The sequence below is a fragment of the Silurus meridionalis genome, chromosome 10 (assembly GCF_014805685.1).
Source record: "Silurus meridionalis isolate SWU-2019-XX chromosome 10, ASM1480568v1, whole genome shotgun sequence".
Classification (NCBI taxonomy): Eukaryota; Metazoa; Chordata; class Actinopteri; order Siluriformes; family Siluridae; genus Silurus; species Silurus meridionalis.
Window position 1 is genome coordinate 26,587,601 of NC_060893.1, and position 19,721 is coordinate 26,607,321.

Genomic DNA, 19,721 nt, shown 5'->3' on the forward strand with positions numbered 1-19,721 from the left:
AGAACTTATTAAATACAAAATAATAGTTATTATAAATAAGATGCATATCATGTAATATAAATAATATTAAATACATTTCTCTATTTTTTAGAGAAAGAAGATAAAAAAAAAACCGCAAACAAACTCACATTTTGACAGTTTGTTGGGAATATGTTCTGTAGCTGACTGAAATCCAAAACTTTCGGCCGCAGTTACAGTAAAATGATCAGTGAAAAGGTTATGTGTTGAAGCAGAATCAATTCCACCATCATGATGTTGAATATGTTCTAGAACAGCCCATGCTGCAGTGTCTAATTCCTCTTGTACTCAGTGATTTGCAAACAAATTAATTTGTTTCGCTAAAACAATGAGTCCTTTTGTTCTTTCATTGCTACATTCGATGTCATGTTCCGGTTCTCTGTGGTGTTGACTACAGTGGGAGTTTATTTCAAGAAAGGTTTAAACTGAGAGGAAGAGAGTTTAGTGGCATACCAACCTCATGCGCTGGTCTACAAATGTGGAAAAGAAAAAGTGAACTGTTTATGAGTCATTGTTCACCACAACAAGATAGCATGATAATAAACACTGAACGACTGGAAACTTCACAACTTTAAATGACCTAATGCTGATAATCATCTTCATTCTACAGAAAGACACCAGAAACCCACATGTTGGTCTGAGCTGCCAATGTGGGCTCTGTCTCCTAACTTACTTTTATGCCTAGATTTTAAAAGCAGACCAACATCTGGACTGGTCAGGTTTGTCTTTTCCTTCACATTACTTCAACATGCTTGTCATGGATTAGTAATTAAGGCTGGGCAACATAAACATTTTATTTTGATCCAATTATCCAGTTTTGCTCTGGAAACATCAATAACACCCTAATGTTGGAAAGTGACCATGGAATAAGGTGGAAAATCCACAACTAGGTGTGAGACTTTACACTATTTTAATAGTGAAGAACGTTCACCTTATTTATTTAAAATTCTGGACTTTATGTAAATGGTGTGTGTGTGTGTCTTACCAAATCTTTTCCTCTCAGGTGTTCTTGGTGGAGTGGAGGAAACTAGAAAATTTAAACAGACAATGGATTACTGTCAACGTATCAGTAGAGCTCGTGGTGTCAACACTCAACAGAATCTACATCCTCCCACCACAATCCCCATCATCACATAACCTGATGAATCCTACACCCTGGTGAAACTGTTAAAGATAAATAATTAGATTCTGAAATAGAAAGTGAGGACATTTAAACAAGGCCTCTTTGTGAAACTCTTTGAAACAACTTGTGGTGAGAGTAAATTGTGACAAGATATTTAGGTGTTAGTGGTTTTAACGTCTTTAAACTGATGCGAGACAGACTCATTCCATCAATGTGTGAGAGATCGGATTAAGAGATAAAATGGAAGTTGTTTATTGTGCTATTAATCTTCAGTGCTACTTTTCATATTGAAAGATAATCAGGTGTGCTTTAGGCTGCCACAATGAAAATCCACTCTAAAATGTGCAGTTTTATCACAGCACGATGCCACAGATGTTGCAGGTTTTGAGGGAGCGTGCGATCGGCATGCTGACTGCAGAAACGTCCACCAGAGCTGCTGCCTGTGAATTAAATGTTCATTTCTTTAAGTCGTCTCCAAAGGCGTTTCAGAGAATTTGGCAATACATCCAACCGGCCTCACAACCACAGACCACGTGTAACCACACCAGCCCAGGACCCTCCACATCTTCACCTCCAAAATTATCTGAGACCAGATATCTGAACAGCTGCTGCAATAATCGCTTTGCATAACCAAAGTATTTCTGCTCAAACTGTCAGAAAGCATCTCAAGGAAGCTCATCTGCATGATCGTCGTCCTCATCGGGGTCTCGACCTGACTGCAGTTCCACTTCAGCCATTGAAGAGGAGTGAACCAACATTCCACAGGCCACAATCAACAACCTGCTGACCTCTATGTTAAGGAGATGTGTTGCACTGCATGAGGCAAATGGTGGTCACACCATACTGTTGATACGGTTACCAATGCAGTAAAACTGCACATTTTAGAGTGGTACTGCGCAATAATAATGTTGTCTAATGAGCATCCTGATCTGTGAGGTTTATGGATTCTCTCGGCAGAGGAGAAGTTCATGAAAAAAGGGGCAAAAACAAAAGTGTTGCGTTTATATTTTTGTTCAGTATATTTTGATATTACAATAATTACAATGTCAATTTTAGCAAACCCTGCCTCCAACAGCATCAGCAGTAGCTACAGACTACAGCTGGATGATTTGAGGAAATAATATCTGTCACTGCACCACCTCCAAAAACATCACCCCAGATGCCATTTTCATCAAACACCATCAGTTCTCCTGTTATTTAATATCGTCTCAATTAGTTTAGTTATTTATCATCTGCTGTGTTTCCTCTTGGTCTTTCTTTTTATTTATTTATAAATATTTAGCTTTGTTTTGCATATTAAAGCTTCAAATATTTATCTGGACTCTAATGCCAAATTAAAAATGAAAAACTACAGATTAGCAAGCAACAGTAGAACATCCAGAGGGTCTATTGTTATTTCTGTGTTTTCATTCACACTGAGTGCATTTCACAGATTTTTTTCCAAACTTACTCCTGTCTGAGAAAAGGCAAAAACAATTTGGATCATGTCTACACCAGTGAGACTAAAGCTTACAAAGCCATCATCAACTTGCACCTAACATCCTTGCTGCTACTATAGTACAACTTTATAGAGAAAGGGGTCAAAACATCAGTGAGAACTGTGAATATTTGCACAGATCGGGCATAACTTTATGGCCATCTGCCTAATATTGTGTTGGTCCCATTAACAGCAAGATCTTCTTCAGCAATTTGAGCTACAGGAGCTCATCTGTTGGTTTGGACCACACGGACCAGCCTTTACTCCCCACGTGCATCACTGATCCTCGTCCTCCATGACCCTGTCGCAGATTCACTACTGTTCCTTTCTTGGAGCACTTTTGATAGATTCTGACCACTGCAGACCAGGAACATCCCACAAGAGCTGCAGTTTTGGAGATGTTTTGTCCCAGGTGTCTAGACATCACAATTTGTCAAACTCGCTCAAATCCTTATGCTCACCCATTTTTCCCTGCTCCAACCTGTCACTCCACCTTCAACTTCTGTTCTTCTGCCTTTTTCTGGGTGCCCACCAGAAACATGCCCCAGAAAGAAGTCCACAGGAGGCTCAACCTGTATTTTATCAGGCCCTTCCCGGTTCCAAAGGTGCTCTATCTATTTGATATCCAATTCAAGCTCCTCAGACTCCTCCATTTCCTCACGACCTTCCACATCTTCCATTACAAGCACATCTTTGCCTGCTTTTGTGCCCAGTACTTTTTAAGTGGCGGCCATTTTTTTAAACGTATTTAAGAATGCTGTTTTCTGACACTTGTAGCCAGATCCATCCCACCATTGTCCATGTTTTCCTTTCTGTTACCAACTTCATTTGGAGCACTGTGATTGCATACATACCTGCATCTCATTCCTCTCATTCCTTTGTTTGGGCGCTCAGATTTTCGGATTCATTTTTTTAACTCGGCCATTGTCTAGTCTACATTGCTCTGGCAAGTATAAGCTGGAGATAGAAGACAATTTGAACACCTCTGACCCTGGATGAATGTTGCAAGGCATCCAGGTTCTCACTGACTATAAGTGTGGGAGATTCTAGTCCACCGTAAGTAACAGCTCATTCCTCGGGGAGTTAAGAATTTGCTCTGCCAAAGATGAGATTCCACATGACCCCAGCTCTTCTTCTGCACCATCATCCTAAACAGGTTGAATGTACACAAGGCTGCAGGCTCTAATGGCTTTGGCACAACTAACCAGGACTTTCACAGATATATGCAAATTAGTTACACCAAACAAATGCTTGACCTTTTCCAAAACCACCAATATTGTGAAAGTACCATAACACTGTAATGCTACAATATTTAACAATTCTTGTCCAGTCCCCCACCCACACCCTCCATCATCACCAAGTGCTTTAAGATACTGGTCCTCTCTTATCTGTAAGCTCCTCTACAACCATCACATCTCTACTGTCTTACTTAAATTCTCTGTAGGGATGGTAGTGAACATGAAATCATTATTGGAAATAAACAGATAATGTGTGACTGCTGTGTATGTCTGTCTGAATGCTCATGTTAAATTATTGGTGAAAGAATTCTTAGCTAACATCAGCAAGCTACAGCGGAACATCCAGCTGGCCCCTTATTATCGCTGGTGATTTAAATCACACCAAATAAATCACTGCATTTCCCAGATTTTTTTTTCTAAGTGTGTCCTGTGCAACAATACTATGGATCACATCAACATGACTGAAGCTTCCAAAGTCCTCATCCGCCACCACAGTGAAAAGGTGAGCAGACTCTTCACTACAACATCAGTTCCACCCTGCCTTTAGCACAGAGAAAACCAAGAAACTGACGTCAGACGACAGTAAAGAGCCACAAACACACCTCTTTCTTTCAGTAATCATGTTTGTGGGTGTTTGCTTCTCTGACCTTTCTTGGAAACTCAACACCTTTACACTCGCCCCTCTGTGGTTCTGAGGACACTGAAAAAAGCTAATTTTAATCCTCTTTCATAGCAGTTTTCACACTTTATCACTGTGTGGTAGAAATGGAGCCCAGACTTTAACGTGTGAGAAGGATTACATCTGCACTGATGCATTCTCATGAGAAGCCTTTTGCCTTCAGCTGTACTGATGCTGAACTCTCAGATCATTTGGTACTTTTTTACCATCTACACAAAACTTTGTTCTTCTCAATATAAACAAATATATTAAATCAGTCACGACCCTTAAGACAGATCAAAATAATCCAATCAGAAACCTTGGATGAATAGAAAAGTCCATCACCTACTGAAGGCATGAGAGTTTGGGAATGAAATGGGAAGCTTACACTTCATCCAGGACCAACCTGAAGTGATGAATGTGAAATGACAAGTACAACAATAAACTGCAGATAGAAGACAATTTTAACACACTGGTCCTTGATGTATGTGGTAAAGCCACCAGTTTCTCAACAACTATAAACTGCCTGGACCACCGTGCCCACAGCGAGTAACAGCACATTGCTGGAGGAGTTCAGCACTTTCTCATGTGGAGATTTCACAGGACCCCCAGCTCTCCTTCTCCATCAGAGGTGTATTTATATGCTTTACAAAAAGTCCTACTGGATCTCATACTCACGTGTAGTCGTGACAACTGAAGGTCCTTTACGGTTTTGTACAATGGAGTTGGAACTGCTGGTTTGAGTAGCTTCAGGTTCACTGCCATTCACGCTGGTGCTGGTTGTCAGAGTCTGTGTAATGGTCCTTACATTCTCTGTGTGGATGGTAGTGAACATGAATCCTTTATTTGGGAATAAACAGATAATATTTTCTAAACACATACTCGATCAAAGAATGCAAAGATAAAATTGCAAGTTAAGCTGGAGAAAGGACAATTTGAACACCTCTGACCCTGGATCTATGTTGCAAGGCATCCAGATTCTCACTGACTATAAATGTGGGAGAACCTAGCCCACCGTAAGTAACAGCTCATTTCTCAGGGAGTTCTACACATGCTATGCTGGTTTATACCAGAAAAATTCAAGAGCTTATACCAAAGCTGAGATTCCACATGACCCCAGCTCTTCTTCTCCACCATCATCCTGAGCAGGTTGAATGCACACAAGGCTGCTAATGGCTTTAGCACAACTAACCAGGGATTTTACAGATATATGCAACTTAGTTACACCAAACAAATGCTTGACCTTTTTCAAAATTGTGAAAGTACCATAACACTGTAATGCCACAATATTCAACAACTCTTGTCCAGTCCCCCACCCACACCCTCCATCATCACCAAGTGCTTTGGAACACTGGTCCTCTCTCATCTGTAAGCTCCTCTACAATCATCACATCTCTACTGTGATCTGAATATATAGTTTTCTGACAAAATTCATGGATTTTATTAACTCATGTATAATTTTGTATGATTTTCCAAAGTAATACTGGATCTCATACTCACCTAAAGTACTTGAAGTTCCTTCAGATTCTTGTACAGTGGAGTTAAAACTGATGATTTGAGTAGACAGATGTTCAGAGTGATTTGCTCTGGTGCTGGATGTTGGAGTTGTCATTGTTGTCTTACTTACATTCCCTGTAGGGATGGTAGTGAACATAAAATCATTATTGGGAATAAACAGATAATGTGTGACTGCTGTGTATGTCTGTCTGAATGCTCATGTTAAATTATTGGTGAAAGAATTCTTAGCTAACATCAGCAAGCTACAGCAGAACATCCAGCTGGCCCCTTATTATCGCTGGTGATTTAAATCACACCAAATAAATCATTGCATTTCCCAGATTTTTTTTTCTAAGTGTGTCCTGTGCAACAATACTATGGATCACATCAACATGACTGAAGCTTCCAAAGTCCTCATCCGCCACCACAGTGAAAAGGTGAGCAGACTCTTCACTACAACATCAGTTCCACCCTGCCTTTAGCACAGAGAAAACCAAGAAACTGACGTCAGACGACAGTAAAGGACGCCTTTTTCTTCAGTAATCATGTTTGTGGGTGTTTGCTTCTCTGACCTTTCTTGGAAACTCAACACCTTTACACTCGCCCCTCTGTGGTTCTGAGGACACTGAAAAAAGCTCATTTTAATCCTCTTTCATAGCAGTTTTCACACTTTATCACTGTGTGGTAGAAATGGAGCCCAGACTTTAAAGTGTGAGAAGGATTACATCTGCACTGATGCATTCTCATGAGAAGCCTTTTGCCTTCAGCTGTACTGACGCTGAACTCTCAGATTATTTGGTACTTTTTTACCATCTACACAAAACTTTATTCTTCTCAATATAAACAAATATATTAAATCAGTCACGACTCTTAAGACAGATCAAAATAATCCAATCAGAAACATTGGATGAATAGAAAAGTCCATCACCTACTGAAGGCATGAGAGTTTGGGAATGAAATAGGAAGCTTACACTTCATCCAGGACCAACCTGAAGTGATGAATGTGAAATGCCAAGTACAACAATAAACTGCAGATAGAAGACAATTTTAACACTCTGCTCGTTGATGTATGTGGTAAAGCCACCAGTTTCTCAACAACTATAAAGTGCCTCGACCACCGTGCCCACAGCGAGTAACAGCACATTGCTGGAGGAGTTCAGCACTTTCTCATGTGGAGATTTCACAGGACCCCCAGCTCTCCTTCTCCATCAGAGGTGTATTTATATGCTTTACAAAAAGTCATACTGGATCTCATACTCACGTGTAGTTGTGACAACTGAAGGTCCTTTACGGTTTTGTACAATGGAGTTGGAACTGCTGGTTTGAGTAGCTTCAGGTTCACTGCCATTCACGCTGGTGCTGGTTGTCGGAGTCTGTGTGATGGTCCTTACATTCTCTGTGTGGATGGTAGTGAACATGAATCCTTTATTTGGGAATAAACAGATAATATTTTCTAAACACATACTCGATCAAAGAATGCAAAGATAAAATTGCAAGTTAAGCTGGAGAAAGGACAATTTGAACACCTCTGATATTGGATCTATGTTGCAAGGCATCCAGATTCTCACTGACTATAAATGTGGGAGAACCTAGCCCACCGTAAGTAACAGCTCATTTCTCAGGGAGTTCTACACATGCTATGCTGGTTTATACCAGAAAAATTCAGAAGCTTATACCAAAGCTGAGATTCCACATGACCCCAGCTCTTCTTCTCCACCATCATCCTGAGCAGGTTGAATGCACACAAGGCTGCTAATGGCTTTAGCACAACTAACCAGGGATTTTACAGATATATGCAACTTAGTTACACCAAACAAATGCTTGACCTTTTTCAAAATTGTGAAAGTACCATAACACTGTAATGCCACAATATTCAACAACTTTTGTCCAGTCCCCCACCCACACCCTCCATCATCACCAAGTGCTTTGAGACACTGGTCCTCTCTCATCTGTAAGCTCCTCTACAATCATCACATCTCTACTGTGATCTGAATATATAGTTCTCTGACAAAATTCATGGATTTTATCAACTCATGTATAATTTTGTATGATTTTCCAAAGTAATACTGGATCTCATACTCACCTAAAGTACTTGAAGTTCCTTCAGATTCTTGTACAGTGGAGTTAAAACTGATGATTTGAGTAGAGTGGTTTTCAGAGTGATTTGCTCTGGTGCTGGATGTTGGACTTGTCATTGTTGTCTTACTTACATTCTCTGTAGGGATGGTAGTGAACATGAAATCATTATTGGGAATAAACAGATAATGTGTGACTGCTGTGTATGTCTGTCTGAATGCTAATGTTAAATTATTGGTGAAAGAATTCTTAGCTAACATCAGTAAGCTACAGCAGAACATCCAGCTGGCCCCTTATTATCGCTGGTGATTTAAATCACACCAAATAAATCACTGCATTTCCCAGACTCCTCACTACAACATCAGTTCCAGCCTACACGTTCCTGCTCTCATCAATCTGGGCCAACCTGACACGACCCTGCCTTTAGCACAGAGAAAATCAGGAAACTGCTGTCAGACGTCAGTGAGGAGCCACAAACACACCTCTTTCTTTAGTAGTCATGTTTGTGGGTGTTCATTTCTCTGACCTTTCTTGGAAACTCAAAAGCTTCTCACTCGCCCCTCTATTGTTCTGAGGACAGTGAAAAAAGCTCAAGCAGTTTTCACACTTTATCACCGTGTGGTAGAAATGGAGCCTTTAAAGTCTTAAAAGACTTTAAAGTGTGAGAAGTATTATGAAGGACATCACCTATCATCAAAATGTTACAGACGTCTGCACTGTTGCGTTCTAATGAGCAGCCTTTTGCCTTCAGCTGTACTGCTGCTCTCAGATCATGTAGTATTTTACTGCAATTATTTGTTAAAACTGTTATTTCCACATGTAATTAGACATCAGAATTTACTGTAATTAACTCTTCCTAACTCTTAATGTTTACCTCTTCCCCAATCTACTGCACCACAGTTCTTATAGATTTTATATAAGTAAATTGTATTTATATTATTAATATGCATCATGATGTTTAAAAGTTGTTACATTCTGAACTCCTTCTTTATTTTACTCTTATTTATGTATGTTACCGGGTGAAAGTTATCTTCATTGCATTGTCTCTGTTTCTTTATCTGCACTTTTCTTTTGTATTTGTTTTATTTTTCTTGTCTACATGAAGTTCAGCAGTTAGTCACATCAACCACATGAACCCCCGACATTAACCACACACACATTTCCTCTGTTCTCTTCTCCTGCTTCACACACTGCTTCAGAGTTCAGTGCAGAAAGTCAAGCACAACCGACTCTACACTACTGTACACACACTGCATGTACACACTCTCACTACACTTATAACAGGAGTGTGTTGTGTTAGAATCAGAGAAAGACTCACACACCACTGTAACCATGGAAACATGGAACACACCTGTGTGAAAGGAGAACGATACAAAATCCCACAGTTAGAGACGTTACACTCACCTTCTACTGGAGTGATGATCAGATTGACCACAGGAACAGCGTTACAGTAGTAAATCCCCGAGTCTGAGACAGAAACGTTCCTTATATAGAGGGAGAAATCACTTAACATCATGAATCTGTTATCAGGATCTGGGTGGAGTTTTTTAGGAGTTTCTCCACGTTGAGCAGTGATGATTTCACTTCTCCCTTCAGGAACTCCTTTACTCCACATCACTTTACCATCATTATTACAGTAGAATACCACATCACTCCCTTCTGTGTGTGTCTGAATGCGAATAGCTGTAAAAACATAAAATATATAGAAATTAGATCATAATGCAGGAACATCACCATAGCAACCATCTGCAGCTTCTACACTAAATTATAAACAATCACAAACACAGGAACCTTCACAAAAACACAAAACCTTCATGTCTTTTACTTCCTGAGATCTTTAGGTTTCTTTTCAATATTTGTATTAATTATTTTATAAATGAATCATTATTTTAAATCAGTCACTGTTGATTATTTTACAGTAACATCACGACCCCAAGTGTTTTATTCCTCCACCACATTAATGTAACAACTCATTAAAGCGCTACAACACACTTTTTATCCATTTATAGTTACATGTAATGATGTGGAACGTCACTGAGACGAGTTTGTTCCTGTTCTCACTTCTATTTCTTTATATCTGCTCTAAACTCTGTACCCTCAGACTCCTTCATTGTGTCCCTGTGAAGAAGGTGTTGGTACTGAAATAAAAACGTATCAACGCGAGTGCATACAAACAGAACACTGTAGATGTGAAGATGTTGTGAGAGTGAACATGAGGCAGGACATGATGACGAGTGTGAACAGTGATAAGCGCTGGGATTGTGGTTATTCAGTGGTATTTAAGATAAATAAAGTGTTAAACTCTCACACATCCTGCATGTAGAACATCAGCAGAACAACAGATCGTTTTATTAAACACAAAGTTTTTGGAGTAGCTGCTTCATGCTGTGGTGCAGTAACACATCTGGAGTAATGATCTATCTTCCCTCTACCACATACATGAGACTTTATTCCAGATGTGAATTCACTGATAGTGTGATCACAGTTTATTGTATTTTTCAGGACAGAAGAAATAAAATATGTTTTTCTGAAATCGTGAAAGGTTTCCTGGTGTCTCTGTGTCTCTTTCCCACCTGTAGACCTGCTACCTGATGATCCCTCATTTCCCCGTACACTGGGGTTGGAAATGGTGGTTTGAGAAGCTCCATGTTCACGGTCACTCAGCCTGGTGTAAGTTGGACTTTTCAGAGTTGCCTGTGTGAACTTGTTTTCATTCTCTGTAGGGATGGAAGTAAACATGAATCCATTACTGTGAAAGAACAGATGAAGTGATGGAATCCCATACACACATGAACAGGTTTTGGTGTGTGGCTGTGATCAGGACTGCAATCCTGCAGGACACGATCACAAACTCTCTCCAGTGGGAGGATTTGATTTCAGTGGACAAACAACACACACCACATTCATCACTACTGTAAGAACTTCTCTTCATCTCTGTGTAGAACATCATCTGTTTATTCTCCATAATGTTTCATTATCAGACACATCGTGTAGCGTAGAAACATCAAGTACCATCATATGATTTCTGTCACATCACACAACTAATACACACATTCATATTATACTAATTCACTGGGGTGTAAGTGTGTGTGTGTGTGTGTGTGTGTGTGTGTGTGTGTGTTTGCACGTAGTTTGCTGTAGATGTGTGTGTGTGTGTGTCTGTGTGTGTGGTTTAGTGTAGATTTGTGTGGTGATGTTTTCACTCGGTTTTAAATTGCGTAAATGAAACCAAGCATCTAAAATAAAGCACATTAGTGTTCATGTTCTAATCCCCAACATCACCCCCATCCTTAATCATTAAACTCATTAAAGCACTACATCATACTATTTATCCATTTATATTTACATGTAATGATGTGGAACTTCACCGAGACGAGTTTTGTTCCGGTTCTCACTTCCATCATATCAGCTCTAAACACTCGCATCTCTCAGAAAACTTCACCATATGAACAATTACACACGTATTCCCTCATCTCACATGGAGCGTGCTCTGTCCACATCCCTGTGAACGAGCAGTTACTATGGAAACGATAAGGTATCCTAGCAAGCACATGAATATAAACCTGCACCAATGATCGTACTGTGTGTGTGTGTGTGTATATGTGTGTGTGTGTGTGTGTATTGTGGTTTACTCACCGCTGTGAACTGTGTGTACAGAGACACAGAGCAGGAGACACGTTACACAGAGAACATGCATCATCTATTCTCTTTACCAAACTGATATCAGAACGTCTGGACTTGACTTTTCAAACCAGCAGCAGGAAGTGACATCACACACACACACACACTCCCATACACACACTGCTGGGACTGGAGATACAGAAATACACACCGCAGTCTGAACCTCATGTCATAGTTTTAACGAGCAATTAATAATCCTGAGTTTGTATAAATTCCAGAAAACTGTTACTTGAAGCTCAATTTTGTTCACAGATTACAATTTAAATGACTTCTTTAGATTAGTTACAGTTACTTTGGTCTTCTGATGGAAAGGTTTTGAGATCAAATATCATCAACACCAATGTGCTGCTTCTGGGCCCCTGAGAAAGGCCCCTAACCTTCACCTCTTGTGTTACTCCCTCAGGATAAGGATGTCTGCAAAATGCTGTAAATGTAAAATGAATTATGACCAGGTGATCAATAAAAGAAGGAGGAGTCAGTGTGTGTCTATGGAAACACGTTGATTGCTGTAACACTTAACACACAACAGGGTTAAATAGATTAGAGGTCATTGGATTGTACACGTACACAGCAACCAAATGCAGGTTAGGGAAGAGTAGCATTTTGCAAAATCAACAAGTGCAACTAAATATTATTATGTAGAACAAATAAATCAGAAAGCTATGGGTGTTAACTGGCCCTGAACCTCCTGGTTCTGTTACATGGTAGATCCATTAGAGCAGGTGGCAGATGCTTATGCAGAACTTTATTTGAAAGCAAAACAAGAAAAAAGAAACATTAGGAGTAACAAAGTGCTAGACTAACACTAGAAGGCTGGAACAATTAAATCAAACTAATTATGCAGTGCACATCACAACAAAAATAAACTATTTTCATTTGGTATATTTGGATAACTAATAACAGTTAATGCCTCAACAAAATCCCTCTGAAGTCTCTCTTGCGTAAATGGCAAAAAACCTAAGAAACAGCAAGTCAAAGAGTCTCTTACGGGAACTGGAGCTGCGTTGGTCTGCCTCAGCAAGAGCAGAGCCAGAACCCTCGGAGAGTGCCACTCAGGAGCAAAGCAATGGCATTGACATTCAGCCGGCTTTCTCGAGAAACGACTTAGCGTGCTCCGCTCCCAGGATTTTTTTTCTGACGAACAAATGACAGACAATTCAACACATACACACAGAGCGATTCGTGAACAAACAAAAGCTGGTGCTGGCTTCACTCCATGTGCGGTTTATACTTTCTGGTAATTACGTCACCTCACCCGTGACGGCCAGCGTCCAATTTTGGACTGGAAATTTGGGAGAGCAGGAAAAACAACAAGAGGGGAAAAAAAAGATTCTGACAGAGCCCCAGCCACCCCACAGCTTTAACCCCCAGTCTAATGTTCTGCTAATGACATGCAAAACCTCCTTTCCGCAAGGTGGGCAATCTAAGGAAGCTCTGCCACTTCCTGTGGGTCCATGGAAGTGACGTTGGCAAGGATGGTGAGAACGACATCCTTTATAGGGCAGGGTGGGCAGGAAAATGTGGAATTTGAAGGGAAGCTGTCTAAACATGTTTTGAATTGCAGACAAGTTTCATTGGATTGGCAAGAAATCAAATCAAGTCAAGTTTATTTCTATAGCGCTTTTCACAACAGAAATTGTCTCAAAGCAGCTTTACAGAGTTAAGGTGAACGGTGTGTATTTATCCCTGATGAACAGCCATGGCTACTGGGGCAAGGAAAAACACCCTTAGATGACATGAGGATGAAAGCTTGAGAAATAAGTTATTGCTATTCATTGTCATTCACAAGACCACAATCAGACTGGATCAGGATGCCCTCATTGATGCAGTGGTAAAAGTTCATTAAAACCTCAGAAAACAGATGAACTTTCGTGATCGCCGCCAAAAAGTATGAGTAATGTTCTTTCTACAGTCTTTTACAGTCATTTGTGGTTATACAACTAGGAGCTACTGAGCAACTCATAAAATAGCTCAACATTTGTGATCATCACAGATCCAACACCAGCTTCTCCATGCCAGAGCCTATAAACAGTCAAGGAGGTCCAGTGTCCAAACTCCACATGAAGTGAGATCCAATTGGCACTGGTACGTCTCTAGATGGTTCGGGATGTTTGCGGGGTCAGAATCTACTTTTTCAAAAGGTCCATAATCTTCATGAGGTGGGACGTGACTGGAGCTGGCCAACCTCAGGATGCCTCTGGATGGGGTGAGAAAGAGAAGCAGTGGAGAGGAATTAGCGTAGCTGCTGTTCATGATATTAACAGCACAAGTTGATAATGTGCATGTGATCAGATTTTCTGGAGCACAAGGTTATGATGTGATGTGTGTTATGTGTAGACCTCACTAAAAACATACATCTTTAATCTGCACTTAAACTGGGAGAGTGTGTCTGAGCCCCGAACACTGTCAGGAAGACTGTTCCAGAGTTTAGGAGCTAAAATTATTATTAAATTATCACGCAAATCTCAGTATTGTGCTTCCCAAATTCTATCAGAATGTGGACTTTGCAACCAGAGGAGAAAACACGCTGGATGTTGTTTACACAAACATCCGGGGCGCATACCGGGCGAAGCCCCGCCCCCACCTCGGGTACTCAGACCACATCTCTGTTATGCTGATCCCAGCATACAGACCACTCAGCAGGTGTTCAAGACCAGCTCGAAAACAAGTGAGAACCTGGCCAGCAGGATTCATGTCTGCTCTCCAGGACTGGTTTGAATGCACTGACTGGGACATGTTCAGGGAAGCTGCAACCAATGGCGATTTCATCAACTCGGAGAAGTACACATCAACAGTGACCAGCTACATCGGCAAGTGCATTGATGACGTGACCATCTCCAAGACCATCACTACACGCTCCAACCAGAAGCCATGGATGACCGGCAAGGTGCGTGCTCTGCTAAAAACAAGAGACTCCGCCTTCAGAGCAGGGGACAAGACGGCCTTAAAAACAGCAAGAGCCAAACTGTCCCGTGCTATCAGAGAGGCGAAGGGCACACACGCCAAGAGAATCCATGGCCACTTCCAGGACAGTGGAGACACCTGGCGCATGTGGCATGTGAGCAGCGCCACTGTTCCTACGTGCCTCAAGACGACGACCATCATTCCTGTGATGAAGAGGTCTTCTGTCTCCTGCCTCCATGACTATCGTCCCGTTGCACTCACACCCATCATGATGAAGTGCTTCGAGAGGCTTGTCATGAGGCACATTAAGACCCAGCTCCCACCCGCACAAGACCCCATGCAGTTCGCGTATCCAAACCGCTCCACAGACGGGACCCCTCAGGGCTGTGTGCTTAGTCCACTGCTGTTCACTCTGCTGACTCACGACTGTGCACCAACGCACAGCTCGAATCATATCATCAAGTTTGCCGATGACACGACCGTGGTGGGTCTAATCAGCAAGAACGATGAGTCAGCATACAGAGAGGAGGTGCAACGGTTAACAGCCTGGTGTGGAGCCAACAACCTATCTCTGAACGTCGACAAAACTAAAGAGATGGTTGTTGACTTCAGGAGAGCACAGAGTGACCATTCTCCACTGATCATCGATGGATCTTCAGTGGAGATCGTCAAGAGCACCAAATTCCTTGGTGTTCATCGGGCGGACAACCTCACCTGGTCACTTAACACCAGCTCCATCACCAAGAAAGCCCAGCAGTGTCTCTACTTCCTGAGAAGGCTAAGGAAAGCTCACCTTCCTCCCCCCATCCTGACCATGTTCTACAGAGGGACCATCGAGAGCATCTTGAGCAGCTGCATCACTGCCTGGTTTGGGAATTGCACCGTCTTGGATCGCAAGACCCTACAGAGGATAGTGAGGACAGCTGAGAAGATCATCTGAGTCTCTCTTCCCTCTATTATGGACATTTACACCACACGCTGCATCCGCAAAGCAAACAGCATTGTGGATGACCACACACACCCGCAGCATTCGGGCCGCCACATCAAGACTGTGCAACAGTTTTTTCCCGCAAGCCATCAGGCTCCTCAACAAACATCTGAACTGAACTCTCTCTCACACACACACACACACTCACACACAAACTTACACACAGCTGTGTGACTGATCTGTACAACAGGACTCATTCCCAGCTTTCATTCATTATCGCAAAATGTTTACATGCCGTTTGTTGCTGATCTTCCGGGACTTGCTCTTTTTGCACAATATTCTGTCCAAATCCTTTGGTCACTGTTCAGTTTTTTTTTATTGCTGCTATTGTTGAATTGCACAATTCTGTTTACATTTTTCTGCTACTGTGCACCTTATTCTATCACGACAGGTTTTACTGGCGGAGCTATTGCTGTTTTTATTTTTATATTTTGTGTATTGTGTATTGTCCTGCACTGTCCTGTGTTGTCTTGCACTGTCTTGTGTTGTCTTTTGCACTGTTTGCACCAGTTGCACACATGCACTTTATGTGGCGAGGATCTTAGTTCATGGCCCTGTGTTCTTCTGTTCTGTGACTGTTGTTTTATGTTGTTTTATGTAGCACCTGGGTTCAGGAGGAACGTTGTTTTATTTCACTGTGTACTGCATCAGCTATATATGGTTGAAATGACAATAAAAGCTTCTTGAATTTTGACTCTAAATGTGAGAATGTTCTACCACCTTTAGTGGACTTTGCTATTCTAGGAACTACTAGAAGTTCAGAGTTTTGAGATCTGAAGGAGCGTGATGGATTGTAGCGTGTTAGAAGACTGGAGAGATACATGGAGATAAACCATCTAGTGTTTTGTAGGTAAGAAGCAGTAGTTTGTAGTGGATTTGAAACTTAACAGGTAGCCAGTGTAGGGATGAGAAGATTGGGGTTATATGATGATATTTTCTCAACCTTGTGGGAACTCTGACTGCTGCATTTTGGACAAACTGTAGCTTGTTTATTAATGATGCAGGACATCCACCTAGTAATGCATTACAATAGTCCAGTCTGGAGGTCATGAACACATGGACGAGCTTCTCTGCATCAGATATGGACAACATGTTTCTTAGCTTAGCAATATTTCTAAGGTGGAAGAAGCTGTTTTTGTAATATGGTTGATGTGATTTTTAAAAGACCATTTGGAGTCTAAAATAACTCCCAGGTCTTTTACCGTTGAACTAGTAGTTACAGAACATCCTTCTAAATGCAGGTTGAGATGCTGGAGCTTCTGTGTACTGGTTTTTGGGCCGATGAGCAAAATCTCCATCTTATCAGAATTTAATATTAGAAAGTTATATCATCTAATCTTTGAATTCTTGGAGCCAATTGAGTGTATCACCTGGTTTCGATAAACTCTTTGGTCTGTGGATTTCTGTAGCTGATTTGTCATTGTTGCTGATCTGAACACCCACTGTGGTATCATCTGCCTACTTAATGAAGGTGCAAGAATTATGCAGAGGAACACATTCCTGGATGAACATGGAGATCAGTGAGATGTTTCACTGTTCAGTCACAGTTTTGTCCTCTTTCAGTTCCCTTTGTGCTTTTATGGGGTTTTGTGGGTGGGTTCAGGGGTAAATGTCATCACACACTCTGTAATTCAATTCACAGCTGAGTGCAGTTTATCCACACAGACACCTGAATATGAAGTTAATCAGTGAACAGTTTCTACATCTTCTGTTATTTTTGTTTAGTTTGGCACTAAATTTATACAGCAGTTAAAAAAAAGATGAACAAGGAGGTTCAAGATACTTGATATTTTATAGAAAGGTGATGAATATAATGCACACTGTGTAGGAGAAACACAAACTGCATCTCTGAATCCTGCTGTACTGAACTTCAATCCTGATGAAAAGTCCAGCACTATAAAACGAAGGGTTTAATATTTAATATTAATAATAATCCATTTTCAAACACAGCTCCTTCCATGAGAGTCTGGAGATCAGTGCGTCACTACAATTAAACATTGTTCGTTCCACTGAACTTCATAATGGCCTAGAGTTTATAAACAGCAACAAGGTGAACAGCACCCTCTACTGGAGTCTACAGGTAAGGTGTCAGTAATGAGGTCACTAATATAGAATATTCATGTTAGAAAGGATCGAGGGTTCTGCATTCATGCTCTGATGTTTAGGAGGATCTTGATGTTGTATATTTAATGATGAAGCTGAAGATATTCACAGAGTTTTGAATGTTTTATTTCTCTGGCAGCATTTTTATTTGTGAAGGCAAATAAAGTCAAAATACAGGCAGAAGTCAGATGATGTGGAAGCAGAGTTAACTGAGCAAAAGACAAAGATATAACCATATAATCAGATACATCATCATGATCATGAACATTAGAGCAGAGTAACAGATGGTTTGGTTTTGCAGGTACAAGATACTGAGTGTATATTTCACAATGTAATGATGGAATGATTGTCTGTAGATACTGTGACTGAGATACTGTGAGATTTGGGGTAACAATGTTTAGGTGTGTGTGTCTTCAGACTGATGGTGAACATAAACATGAGAGAGATGGAGATGATTGCTGGGTGCTGGAGTCTTTCAGCAGCCATGTTTGTAGACCACTCGGTTCAGGGACTTGCAGGCAGGCAGGTAGGAGCATGTGTGTGTGTGTGTGTGTGTGTGTGTGTGTGTGTGTGTGTGTTTGTTTGTAGTCATGGATGTAGAGGCAGACAGAAAACCTCTTCTGGTGGATTCTTCTGGTTACCTGCAGAGAAATAAAGAAACTCTCAGTGTCTCATGTCTCAGTAACAACAATCAACTTCTAATCTCTACATTTCTTCACTTTTACAGCACATGGGAAAATAAATCAGTGTAGAATAATCACACTCTCAATTCTATGCAAAAAAAAACTCCACTAGATACACTCAAGAATTTGAAATAAGAAAGAGAGCTGAACGAATATTTCACTGTGCAGTGAGTGTTTATCTCATGTTGAAGGCTGATTGAGACCACGGCAGCCATGTTTGTAGTCAGAGCAGCATTCTGGGAAATGGAGTCAGACACAGAATTCTGTTTTGCAGGAGAACAGAGCAGCTGCAAACATGTGGTTACAGAGGACGTGAGAGAGGACGTTGCTCAGTGGTTTTAACACGACAAGCTGAAGTTAATATTTAGAATGTGTGAAAATCCACCATACAATAAAAAGCTAACATGAAATTCCTTGTAAACACCAACACACACACACACACACACACACAGCAGATTCCCTGTTCGTGGCCCCCTAGCCCCACAAGCCGGATGTACCAACCAACCTGCAAACAAAGCTCATCAATAAGGAACACATCACGGTAGTCACATCAAACCCAGGAACAACTCGGAGCACTTATCAACTGCTATGGGACACGTTTTAGTGGCCCAATATGTTTGCAAATGTGCAGCAAACAGTGTCCTTCTGTTCTACATCCATCAAAGATAAAATCCTTTAAACCTTACTGCCCCTGCCTGTTCTACAAACCCTGGTCAGACACCACAGTGAAATTAATTACTCAATAGCAGGTCCATCATCATTAGAGAGTTTTTAAAGTCTATAAACCTTGTTATGATAGTAAATATATCATGGTGATATGCGCACAGATAAGGCTGCACCACATGGGCAAAAACTGCAGCGTATGAAAATGTGGTATTTTACTTATATACTCATCTTTCAGGACCAACATCTAAAAGCAGTTAGTACTGTTTGACATAATACTAGTGTCAGCTGTCATTTTACAGACAGGACAGAGATCTGGACATATTCCTGTAACCTGACCATCGAATATGAACCCAAACTCAGAGTAAAAACCCCAAAGCTACATTGAAGAACAGGCCGAAGTCTGGCTTTAAATATCCTCCTTAACAGGTGCAGGCAATTCAGCATCTTCAGTCTGGAAGATTCTGGGTTCTACACCATGTTCCTACAGTACAAGTCGCCTGCTAAAGCACTTTACATGTAAAAATCAGCATAAGGAATTCATTGCTCACATTGCTGCCGTGGGCTCTGGTTAGGGAAAATGTCTACAGATTTTGGTAACTGCTTGAAAAT

General features: G+C 41.0%; 1 protein-coding gene and 1 long non-coding RNA gene across 6 annotated transcripts in view; both read right to left on the minus strand.

Annotated features, from left to right (window-relative positions):
• Positions 1–19,721, minus strand: part of LOC124391880 (serine-rich adhesin for platelets-like) — a 31,539-nt gene that overhangs the window by 3,068 nt on the left and 8,750 nt on the right. The window contains exons 1-9 of one of the 5 annotated variants that reach the window (XM_046858554.1): positions 12,757–12,849; positions 11,724–11,897; positions 10,661–10,804; positions 9,492–9,770; positions 8,095–8,226; positions 7,273–7,407; positions 6,015–6,146; positions 5,193–5,354; positions 1,004–1,045 (exon numbers count right to left, since the gene is read on the minus strand). In XM_046858554.1, coding sequence (XP_046714510.1) covers positions 1,004–1,045; positions 5,193–5,354; positions 6,015–6,146; positions 7,273–7,407; positions 8,095–8,226; positions 9,492–9,770; positions 10,661–10,804; positions 11,724–11,787 — 1,090 coding nt within the window. In that variant the 5' untranslated portion in view covers positions 11,788–11,897; positions 12,757–12,849. Of the gene's footprint in view, positions 1–1,003; positions 1,046–5,192; positions 5,355–6,014; positions 6,147–7,272; positions 7,435–8,094; positions 8,227–9,491; positions 9,771–10,660; positions 10,805–11,723; positions 11,898–12,756; positions 12,850–19,721 lie in introns of those variants that run through there. The other 4 variants (XM_046858553.1, XM_046858552.1, XM_046858555.1 and 1 more) reach the window with 4 other exon arrangements.
• On the minus strand, positions 17,874–19,473 carry LOC124391883. Its single transcript, XR_006927055.1, has 2 exons — positions 18,952–19,473; positions 17,874–18,404 (listed from the first exon to the last, which is right to left on the minus strand). It is a non-coding gene; the product is annotated as an uncharacterized LOC124391883 (long non-coding RNA).